Source organism: Staurois parvus, unplaced genomic scaffold (genome assembly GCF_062004578.1).
Source record: "Staurois parvus isolate SC_StPar_1 unplaced genomic scaffold, SC_StPar_1.0 ptg000734l, whole genome shotgun sequence".
NCBI lineage: Eukaryota > Metazoa > Chordata > Amphibia > Anura > Ranidae > Staurois > Staurois parvus.
The window spans coordinates 530,901-543,377 of NW_028318530.1; the positions used below are offsets into that span (position 1 = coordinate 530,901).

The 12,477-nt window shown below is 40.1% G+C and overlaps 1 protein-coding gene across 1 annotated transcript in view; it reads right to left on the reverse strand.

Moving 5' to 3' along the window:
• Window positions 1-12,477, reverse strand: part of SLC30A9 (solute carrier family 30 member 9) — a 111,522-nt gene that overhangs the window by 6,297 nt on the left and 92,748 nt on the right. Inside the window, exons 16-17 of the mRNA XM_089653998.1 lie at window positions 10,487-10,616; window positions 8,294-8,407 (exon numbers count right to left, since the gene is read on the reverse strand). Coding sequence (XP_089510124.1) covers window positions 8,294-8,407; window positions 10,487-10,616 — 244 coding nt within the window. The remainder of the gene's footprint in view (window positions 1-8,293; window positions 8,408-10,486; window positions 10,617-12,477) is intronic.

The window sequence follows — 12,477 nt, forward strand, 5'->3', positions numbered from 1 at the left end:
TGTGCGCTATATTGCTAAGAGGAATACTTTAAAGGAATGTTTCCACAAAATAATTCTTTGGGTTACCATTGTTGATGCTCTTCTATAAATGCATGCTACTATCAGTCACACAGACCCTTTGTTCCATTAATATGAGTAACTGATCCAAAACAAGCATGTATCAAGTGAAATCAAACTTTTGGATACTTGTTCCAGGTTAGAGGCTCAGTGGAATAAAGCCATTAAAATAACATGACAGCTGAGTAATTATCATTTGCATAAAGAGCCGGAAATGGCAGTCTCGACAGTTCTCTAATGACAGGTACACTTCAAATGGACAAATCCTTTCACACGGCGGTGAGTTCACAAATAAAAGGATTGATGTAGTTCTTGATGATGTAGAAATCCCTAGGTAGGTGACAGGGGGAATCAAAGTTTTGACGACAGATCCTGAAGAAGGGTTAATTCTGTCAATTATAGATTAAGAAAACAGTACACACACTTGCAACACTTTAAATTCACTGAAAGCTGTTTTATACTTTAATGTAACAGCTAAAATAAATTATTTCTGTTACAAATTTACTTCTTTCTTAAAAACGCAACAAATGAATAGTAATTGTATTTATAATTTTCCTAAGAAGCCAAAATCCATATTTCAAAATAATATAAAGCGTAACAGTAATGCAGTAATAATCAAACAATTAATCTTTAATAACTGGCATGTCAAAATGTGATACATTAACCTGCAGTGATCCAGATCAGCAAATTAATTTTGAGATAGCTATTAAAAGCATTTCTGAAATGTGTAAGTGCATTACAAGAGCTGAATATAATTGTGTCAGAAGAATCTGGTATTGTGATATTCCCAAAGAAAAAAGAATGATCCTGTACGATACTTACTGCCTGCCTGCAATGATGAAGAGCGCTAGTGTGATCATACCCAGATACATATTAACCATTTCCTAAATGGAGAATTTTTAGCCTATTCATTGCTAAACTGACTTTTGCGGTCCATTAGCATGCCAGCAAGCAGCCAATCACTGTTATCCACAATCAATGCATGGATACATGTCCAAATGGCGTCATCAGGTTTCCACAACAACTCCAGGGCAGATAATCCACTTCCTTTTAGAGGAATAATAAACAATATGGATCCTGGATCAATCAAGACCCAGACACATCACTACAACCAGAGACTGCGACTCGGTCCTTTGTTCCAAGGCTTGCCTAAGAAAAGCCTTAAAGCCCAATTGAAGTCTTATATACAAAACTGCCACCTGTCATGTTAAGGTTTAGCAAAATAACAGGTTTTCAATGTCTTAGCCATCATATTAAGGATGCCACACTTCCACTAACAAAACCTATCACTTGCAGCTAAGGACCCCCCTGAATCAGCTCTATAGATCTGTAATCACATTCACTTCTGATCCCTGAGCTACAACTCTGACTCAGAATGGGGTGTGTTGGACCTCGGCAACAAGACCACTGCTTCCACATAGAGAGAGTAGCACTCCTCATCTGCAGGCTACTGGTGGAGGACAGGCTATGTAGTGAAAGTGCAATGTCTGTACACTAATATGACGGCTAAGACACTGAAAAACCTGTTATTTTGCTGCACCCTGAAATGTTGGCTGCAATTGTAAAATGCTAGCTGCTTGGTTGCCATGCTGATCCAGTGGCTTCATTACTTTATAGGTTATTGAACCAGAAATGTGTGCTGATCAGGAGTTCTGTCTTCACTTACAACTCTTCCATATTTGTTTTATATATCCTGCATATATTTGTATTCATATTTGAATGAGATACCCTCTGAAGAGAGATCCAGACTACACTGCAGAGGGCATTGGGACAGGCAGTGATAAGGGGGTTATATCGCTTCCTCACCGCCTGATTTAATCCTATAATGTCGCACCAAAATCACGTGTGCTGCATGCCGTTGTGATGCGGCCCCATTGAATGCAATGGGCAAGTTTGACAAGAGGTGCTACTTGTCAAACTCTTCACCCCAAGTTAAAAATGCTGCATCCATGCATGTGTGCAGCCCCTTGCCAGCTGTCATTTTACAGTTTGGGTGGGCGGCAAAACTACAGCTTAGTCACTCGTTTTAACTGTGGGCCCCCCCCCCACCTCCCCCTCTGAAAGAGACCTTACTGTATACTTGTTTGCTTGTAAAATTGCCTCTCCTCTTCAACTGGATGAATAGGTTTTTTTTATTTTTTTAAGCTTCAGTTCCTCCAACGCTATGATCTGTGAGGTCATTAAAACACTCAAATTAACAATACTTGTGGCATGTTCAAGCACCTTTATCCCTATTCTCTAACTCTTTGGACTCTCATCTGGAGGTCGTGCCTTATCTATAGAATGGATAGAGGGTTTAAAGTAGAATTTCAGCCCCAACATAACTAGTCTAAAAAATGTCTCCTAACCCCTCCGCTGACTAACCTGATCCTGTGTCAGTCAGCGGTGGTTGCAGGGGAGAGGAAAGATTACTAGACAACGACTGGAAATGCCTGGAATTGGTGTTGTCACCCATAGGCTCCTATGTCCCAGCTATTGTCACCGCTCCCTCCTCTTCACTGCAGCCGCTGCTGACTTACACAGGAGAGCTGGATCACATACAGTGCCTTGAAAAAGTATTCATCCCCCTTGAAATGTTCCACATTTTGTCATGTTACAACTAAAAACGTAAATGTACTTTAATGTGATTGCATGTGATAGACCACCACAAAGTGGCACATAAATGTGAAGTGGAATGAAAATGATAAATGGTTTTCAAAATTGTTTACAAATAAATATCTGAAAAGTGTGGCGGCATTTGTATTCAGCCCCCCTGAGTCAATACTTTGTAGAACCACCTTTAGCTGCAATTACAGCTGCAGATCTTTTTGGGGATGTCTCTACCAGCTTTGCACATCTAGAGAGGGACATTTTGCACATTCTTCTTTGCAAAATAGCTCAAGCTCTGTCAGATTGGATGGAGAGTGTCTGTGACGCCAACACATGAATGTGCTTTGATCTAAACCATTCCATTGTAACTCTGGTTGTATGTTTAGGGTCATTGTCCTGCTGGAAGGTGAACCTCCTCCCCAGTCTCAAGTCTTTTGCAGACTCTAACAGGTTTTCTTCTAAGAATGCCCTGTATTTGGCTCCATCCATCTTCCCATCAACTCTAACCAGCTTCCCTGTCTCTGCTGAAGAAAAGCATCTCCACAACATGATGCTGCCACCATGTTTCACGGTGAGGATGGTGTGTTCAGTGTGATATGCAGTGTTAGTTTTCTGCCATACATAACATTTTGCTTTTAGGCCAAAAAGCTCACTTTTGGTCTAATCTGACCAGAGCACCTTCTTCCACATGTTTGCTGTGTCCCCCACATGGCTTATCGCAAATGGCAAACAGGACTTATAATGGCTTTCTTTCAACAATGGCTTTCTTCTTGCCACTCTTCCATAAAGGCCAGATTTGTGGAGTGTACGACTAATAGTTGTCCTGTGAATAGATTCTCACGCCTGAGCTGTGGATCTCTGCAGCTCCTCCAGAGTTACCATGGGCCTCTTGGCTGCTTCTCTTTTTAATACTCTCCTTGCCCGGCCTGTCAGTTTAGGTGGACGGCCATGTCTTGGTAGGTTTGCAGTTGTGCCATACTCTTTCCATTTTCGGATGATGGATTGAACAGTGCTCCATGAGATGTTCAAAACTTGGGATATTTTTTTAAAACCTAACCCTGCGTTAATCTCCACAACTTTATCCCTGACCTGTCTGTCGTGTTCCTTCAGGAATGGAGGGAGGGTCCTTAGCCTGATCTAAGGACAGATGTATGCCAGGAGGTGTTTTTCAAAATGATTTCTCAGCAAAATAAAGCACGGAGACATAGATGGATAAAGTTTTTGTTGAATATTAAAAATGGATTGTATAGTATTTTTTGTTTGTGGTACTCAAATGCAGTGCAGTTCCACTTTAAGTATTTTGTACTTCCTTTCCTTAGCAAAAAGAAGGAGTGATCTCTCAGTTACACTGCCATGGAGGATGAAGTGGAAAAAATTCAGCAGGCACAATGAAATCAATGAAATAAGAAAGATATTAATAAACAGAGTATTGTTAGCGTGAACATTTAAGACATGACAAGTTACCTTTGACACCCGATTTGAAAACCCCTAATAACACAGGTGCAGTTTAGCCAAGTACAACAATACAAAAAAAAAAATTAAAAAAGATAGGAGGACCTTTTTAAATGACCAGACTTTTAAAAAAAGGGGGAATTTTGGATAGTGCATGGAAAGGTATGATCAAATAGGGTGAAAAGAGGATTTTTCTTCCAGCTGCCTTTTCCCCAGAATGGAACTTTTCTTTGGCTTGGGAGGTGTCAGTCTAGCATTGCAAAGAAAACTACAAATGTCTGAACATCGGCAGACTAACCACTCTAGACACAGTTGTAGCAGACACATTAGGCTTTGCACGGTCTAATGCTCATTCAGATGGAGCAGAGCTGCATCTCGATTACACCAGTTAAATAAATCATTATGGAAAATGTGAAAAACTAATGACAAAAATAAACAGAAGTGTTGGTGCAGCTATCTAAGCACTTGTGCTGCTCAAAAGGAAGACATTAAATCATTGATGAGATCTTGTTAGGATTTAAAACTCTGTATATAAAGATACTTTATATTTGCAAAGTGATTTGTTAACAATTTTACACTACAACCCTTGGATGCCAAATCCATTAGAAAGGCAAATCACATGGCACCAAAACGGTTGCCGTTATCCAAAATTAGTGCCAATAACACAAATGTAAATGTATGTTTTAAAAAAATTCTATCTATAATGTGCAGAGCACCACCACTTTAAAGTGAACTGGTCATATGTACCAAAGTGCAAACTAACAATACTAATAAACTACAATAAATTAATAAACTACAAGCAGTATATTTCTATTTGTGTTCAAACTGGCATCTTTGTGTCTGGGGATTATTGGGTACAATGGGTTCCCATTATTGAGCAAAAAAAAAGCCTTTAACTTGCCTGAATCTGCTTTTACATGATCCAATGCAGTACCTCCTCTGGGAGTGGAGACTGGTTTCAGTGCTGTAGTGTGGGCCCTGCCACCAGCAGGATCCCTCATTACATTACATTACGCACCTGTAGTTTTCTAGAGCCTGAGAGAACCATGCCATTGGAGAGCCAATGAGAAGTGTTCAGGTCACCCAGACAATGATGTGGGCACACAAAAAGAAAGTAGCCTTCCACTCTGCATTCTAGAAGATGAAAGACTAGGGACCTGGTGTGTCACATTATTATTATTACAGATACTTATATAGCGCCACCAATTTACACAGCGCTTTACATATATACTGTACATTCACATCAGTCCCTAACCCTCAAGGGGCGTACAATCTTCGGTCTCTAACTCACATTCATACATACACATACTAGGGCCAATTTAGCCAGAAGCCAATTCACCTACCAGCATGTCTTTGGAGTGTAGGAGGAAACCGGAGTACCCAGAGGAAACCCACGCAGGCACAGGGTGAACATGCAAACTCCAGTTAGGTGGTGCTATGGTTGGGATTTGAACCAACAACCTCAAGCGGAAGTGCTAACCTTTTAGCCACTGTGCTGAATGGAGCCTTTACTTGTACGACTCCAAAGTTGCATGACTTTGGAGTGCAACTTGGATGTGACTTGTTGGACTCACGTGACCAAAAATGTAAGTAAAAAGATTTTTTTTTTTTTTTTTTTGCTACAGCGATTAGTTTGTGGGTGGTTGGAAAATACCACTAATGATAAAGTGGAATTTTAGCTTAAAGCAGAACTTCACTCTCTCAATTAACATGGACTATTTCCAACCCTTATTGCTGCTATCATTAGTACATAGATAGGAAAATGTATCATATTTACTTGTTTTAACTTTTTTTTTTGCATGCTTTCATTTACGCCCTGGATGCCACGCCTAGGCAAATGATGTCATACATCCCAGGAGTCTTCAGGAGCGGAGGGAGGGTTCTCAGCTCAGCCAATGGATAGAGAGAAAACAGGTGGCGCACACACCTAGTGCATTATCCAAGGTTTATTGTAGGAATGAAATAATAAAAACATACTCACAGACGAAGCATGTATCTAAAAAGCATAGAAAAAGGACAATGGCCACAACGGCGGGCAAGGTGTTCTCACTGTCAGTGCGGTCAAATGGCTGACGCGTTTCGGGGATGAATCCCTTTCCTCAGAGCTGATGACCAACCTCTGATGCTGATGTATGATGAATGGAAAGTAAAGTAAGAGGCATCAACAGTGAGGCTCTTACTTTACTTTCCATTCATCATACATCAGCATCAGAGGTTGGTCATCAGCTCTGAGGAAAGGGATTCGTCCCCGAAACGCGTCAGCCGTTTGACCGCACTGACAGTGAGAACACCTTGCCCGCCGTTGTGGCCATTGTCATTTTTCTATGCTTTTTAGATACATGCTTCGTCTGTGAGTATGTTTTTATGATTTAATTCCTACAATAAACCTTGGATAATGCACTAGGTGTGTGCGCCACCTGTTTTCTCTCTATCCAGTGGCTGATTTCCCCGTCTGAGGAGGGCTGCACCCCTGGAACATTTCCTTTTGGTTGTCGCTGTCCTGGTACCCTTGGCTTCCCTTTTGGCTGTGCATATCCTGAGGCGCTGGAGAGTACATACGCTATTCAGCTCAGCCAATGCCTGAGCTAAAGACAGATGGATTCCAGGAAGTAACCGCTACATGAATCATCTGACCTTACTCAAGATGGCAACTGCCAGAAATGCCAGGGGGTGTTTTTCAAAATGATTTCTCAGCAAAATAAAGCACGGAGACACGGATGGATGAAGGAGTTTGTCTTAAATATTAAAAATTAAATTATATAGCATTTTTGGTTTGTGGTATTTAGATGCAATGCAATTCCACTTTAACCCTAACTACTCTTAAAAATGTCCCCTTACCCTCTCTCCTAACACCTATGTATAAAGATACTTGCCGATTTTCAGCCCGCTCTGGTCCAGTCACATGACCTTCCCTGTCAGGCAGCAGTGGCTACAGTGGAGAGGAGAGAGAGCACTCTGACAACGCTAGTAAGGCCGGCAGTGGTGACACCATTGTCTGCATTCCCTGCTCTCCCCTGCAGCCACGATGGCTGACACAGGGGATTAGGATCACGTGACGGAAACAAAGCAACCTGAAAACAGGCAAGTATATACATCTTTCTTAGATAGGTTAGTAAGCATAGATGTTAGAAGGGGAAAGTTTTAAGAGTAGATACCGGAAACTGGTTTCTAGATGTGACTATAGCTGATTTATTGCACTTATAACAAAAACAACTAATTAATGTCTATGATACTTTTTTTTTTCATTTGCATCATGTACATTTTTAGGACAAACTTTCACGATGTTTCCATCTTCTTGGTACTGCTTGAACCCCAAAAGCTTACCCGAAAAATGTAAGTCAGTACATACAAAAATAAATCATCACAAACAGTACTCAGTTGTTTTGTTTTCTAGGGGAAGTAATGCTTTTTTCAGTCATTTTGACGGGAGGTTGGACTGTTATTGCACTTCACTGATCTATGCAGCATGCTATTAAATAACAGAGTAATCTGTTTCTATAGATGTATTCAGCACATTATATTTGTAATCACTGTGTAGTTATTAAAGCGAGAGAAAGTAATTCCAGAGCTACATTTGCCATACTAGGAAAGAAGACCAAAAATTCAATTACAGAGAAAACTTCCTAAATGTATGGGGATTCTTCTTGAATACTGTGTGAGCACAGCATGGCAAAACACATGCACACAAAACTGAAAATAAACTCTCCGGGGAGCTGACAAGTTGAATAGTGAGGAAATTAGCAACTATAAATTAGCAAGAGCAAAGTCTGTTGCAGAAACATAGAATTGGATGTCAAAAAAAAGAAGCGGTTCATTTAGTCTTGAGTTGCATAACTAGGAACTTTGGGGTCTGGTACCAACAGACACTGTATATTAAAAAATGAAATTCTATAAATTCAGCTTTGTCTATAGTATGTGTGTTGTTCGATGCAGCCAATCACATTTCAGTCAAATGAGCATAGAAAAAGGTAGCAGGAATCCACACATAATGTGGATAGCGCACTTTTGTCACTTTTCTGTTTCAATCATTTTTATTGATTTTTCAAATGAAGCATAGAAAATGACAGGATACAAAGCCAGTAGAAGTATCAGTGTATACATCCTGCACAGCCTACTTTTGTCACTTTTGCCTTAGACATGTTTACCTTGACCTTCATTGTAATGTTAGACCTCATCTATGACTTTATGCTCTTACCTTCAATTCCTTTTCAAGTCGGTCTACTTCAGCCCCCAACGTGTCAATAATATTCTCTCCGTGTTTAAGCATAAAAGCCTCTAAATCTTCTGGGGTCTTCACCTGACGAATTTCCTGGAAAAGTGAGATGATAGCATTCATACATGAATCTAAAGCTTGCTCGTCAAAAACCAGACTTGCAAATTACTCTTTTGTGTTTGCCCAAAAAGGTTAATGATCATTTAGTAAAGACTTTGTCTGTGCAGACCTGCTACCATTAGCTACAATACATCAGAAAAAATTCCAACTTCTTTCATACATGTGAACATATTCAAGTTACAGGCATGAGGACACTATAAGCAGCAGAAATCTTCATTGCTTTCTGAAGATTTTGCACTAATGTACACTGCTTTTATTTGGTATGCCATTTTAAAAAGACCCTGCCCTGTTTTTTAATATAAACTAGCACATGTACAAAAATCTAAATATTTAGTCATTATCTTAATACTATCATTTTATATGACAATTGCAGTGCTAAACAGAGGCACACTGCCATCTGCAGGCTGAATGTTTGTGAATAACGCCTCTAGGCCTGCATGTAATCACTATATCGCTGCTGACATAGTGATCAAATTAAGCGGGAAGCACATTGATTCCTTCTCTATGATTATTTGGGAGTAGAGCTGTCAGTGTCAGCTTGGTTTGATGAGTAGCATTAGTGCCCCAAGTTTGGCTTTTAGCTCTCAAATGGGAGAATGACCGACCCTCGGCATTTGGCACTGTGCAGGGTAACATTAATATAGACTGTGGGTAGAAAGGGGTTAACCTCCACATACGTAGCCTCCCTAGCGGTCTCATTATGTCAGTATTTCTATGCTCAAAGCGGTACATTTTTTTGCATGGAAATATGTATTTTTATTATTGTAGGCCTGTAATTTTTAGGAATAACTCACTGAAATCTGTCCGAACAAGAGTCTAGTAAACATCCCGGGTATGTTAAAATTTGAAAAACGAAATCATAAATTATAATTTATTAAATAATCATAAAAAATAATAATATAATAAAATGTAATGAAATAATATAATCAAACCAAAAACACTGAAATTTGAAATATAGTTCACACATCACTGAGCAAAGTCGCAAAATCGTTTTCAGTGTCTGATGACGAATTTCCCCACAAATCATTATCCCTCAATTCTGCAAGTAGTTCTAATTTACTATCTCTGTTCTCTAGCTGGTCTAAAACCGCTTTTGACCTAAAGGGACGCTTTTTGGATGCCATGGACATTTCTCAGTTTCCAGGCAGAAAGAACGGTACACAGGGCACAGGACAAAGCACTCGGGACAAAATGTATGTAAAATGGTTTGATACAGTAATGTTTTACTATGTGATTTTAGTGTATTTAGTGAATGTCACTTTTTCATTTTCAAATTTCCCGCCGTTCCGTCCTGACGTCGCAGGGAACGGAACCCAGAAGACGGATGCCGGCATCCGCCGGAGGACAGTGCCAGGGACACTGCAGGAGGGACATTGTGGGAGCGCAGGACAAAGTAAGTGAAGAGATCCCGGAGCAAAGCTGCAAGGTATTCCCGAGTGTAGCTCGGGGTTACCGCTTGCGGTGCTGAAACTTTCCCCCGAGCTACACTCGGGAATAATCGCCAGGGAGGTTAAAGGGTGCTTTACTGTGAGAGCTGTAAAAAATGTGGAAAAGTTATCCACGGGATCAGGTTCTACCAGATTATTCACCTCAAAAGAATTTAAAAATAGACAAATGTTTATCCAGAGTTGCCTTCCTCTAGACCAGTTAGGGATAAAAGGTTTTAAGGATGAATTTTTTTTTTCAAATCTAAATCATAACCTAAGTTCACTAAAAACAACTCTGTGGGGTTGATTTACTAAAACTGGAGAGTGCAAAATCTGGTGCAGCTCTGCATAGAAACCAATCAGCTTCCAGGTTTTAATATCAAAGCTTAATTGAACAAGCTGAAGCTAGAAGCTGATTGGGTACCATGCACAGTTCCACCAGATTCTGCACTCTCCAAATTTATTAAATCAAGCACAGTGTTTAAACCACTGGAAACCACCTTGACTGGACTGCTGGCCATTTCCTGGAAGCATTGCACACACCGCTTGTCCTATGGATTTGACTTCACATGTTCAAGAGATAGATCTAAAATAATATGTTTAAGGAATTCAATTCTATTGGACTTACCTGAAGCACTTGGTCAATATCTTGCTTTTCCAAATATAACCTTGTTACAACCCGTCCATCAAAATCCACTTCTGCTTTAAACCGTACTTTACTCATTCCCATATCTGTAGCTTTTACATCATGAATAGCCCTGCAAACACATTTTAAGGATTAAACCAGTGACAAACTTTTTTAATATGTATGCTAGATGTTCCCAGCTAAACAAAGTTGGGGGGGGACGGACATCTGTCCCCTGGAACATCTCACTCCACTCCTGCTCTGGACAACAAGATACAACTGTACTTGCTGATTTCATTGTAATGGATGTAGAACACAATAAGTATCTGTCCAACTTTTACTCCTATGCCTGGTACACGCAATCAGTTTTTCTCATTAAACCCAGTGGACTGAAAGAAAAAAACAGAGATAGCTGCACTACTGTGCCTTTGTGTTCTGGCAGGGGGACTCCATGCCCCGCCCCTGCAAGAAAACACAATAATTAGCACTCTCAGACAGTGGCTGCGAGAGCTGATCTGAGGCTGGTTTTCCAGCATATCTCTTCTCCTTAGACTGGCTTCTGTTGGAAAAACAGCTGTACACATGGTCCACATGTCAGCCGGTTCCTGCTGAACCGACCTATATTTGGACTGTGGGTACCCAGCTTTACAGAGGAGACCTGCGCCTCATTTAAAAAAACAAAAACAAAAAAACCCCTAAAAATAGCATGCAGCTTTTGATGTTATGTGCTAAACTGCAATTTTAGAAAAAACAGTGCTGCTGCCGCAAGCAGCCCAGGTCTTCCAGGCACCACTGCAGAGATGGTCAGAGATCAATGTGCAAGTATGCTTATTATCAGGATGTAACCATTGCTAGGCTTTGTGGAGGAACTCCAATGACAATGGACAGTGACATCTCACCACTACAACTCCTAACAAAAATAGGAGACAAGCGGCAATACAACACATCAATGCTACCGAAGAGTGATATCAGTTCTGTCCAGATTAGGCCTTTAAATGTAAAGAAAAGGTAATTACCTATGTAAAGTTAATCAGGAATGGGTCAAAAAAATGTGCTGCGCTAATCCTATATACTGAAAACAACCAAATTATATCAATCCACACAAACCAAGGACTGTGTTAACACATCATATATACAGTAGTAAGACTCCTAAGTGGGATGGAAAGAAAAAGGGGAAACTCCCAACTGGGTAATAGTGAAAACCTAAATCTGTGAAAGTGCTGCACTATTCATATGTAAATGATGCAACCAAAGAAGAAAGAATATAAACACAAGTGAACAAATAAATGTGAAATGCCATAAAACCATAAACGTCAAAACGTAACAGCAAAAACGTGATCACAAATGCATCAGAAAACACATAGGAAAAAAACCAATGATGATGAGCAATAGAGTGAGTGAATCACAAAAAAAGAAAAAAGTGCAAAAATTACATATACCAGCATAAATCTGCCGCAAAAACTAACATAAAAGTGACGAGTCCAAAATATCTCTGTGAAAGTTCCAATAATATGATTTCGTGCACAACTTTAACAGGTGACAGGTACGGTGACCAACTTAACAAGTGTATCCACCACCAGCTAGAATGCCCGCTCACCTCCACGCTGCGACCCCTAAGGGCCAAAACACTGTTGGAACAAGTCTCCCCATCGTACTTTGCTTTTTCTTTGTTACCTAATATTGTTTCTTAAAACAAAAAGTTTCAAAAATAACGCGTACATAAACCCAAAAGAATAAAATGTAATATATTGTAGATTACGAGTCTTTAGATGTGGTGGCTGGATTGGTTTTCTTTAGTCTTTTTTTTCCCCCCTATATTTTTAGGTGATCCTGTAAATAACACATTTCCTGTCCTGTCGTGTCTACACTAAATTTTTTCACTGCATCTATGAGGGCAGCCATGAATGTCACAGACTGGACTTCAGACATGAATGTCACAGACTGGACTTCAGCCATGAATGTCACAGACTGGACTTCAGCCATGAATGTCACAG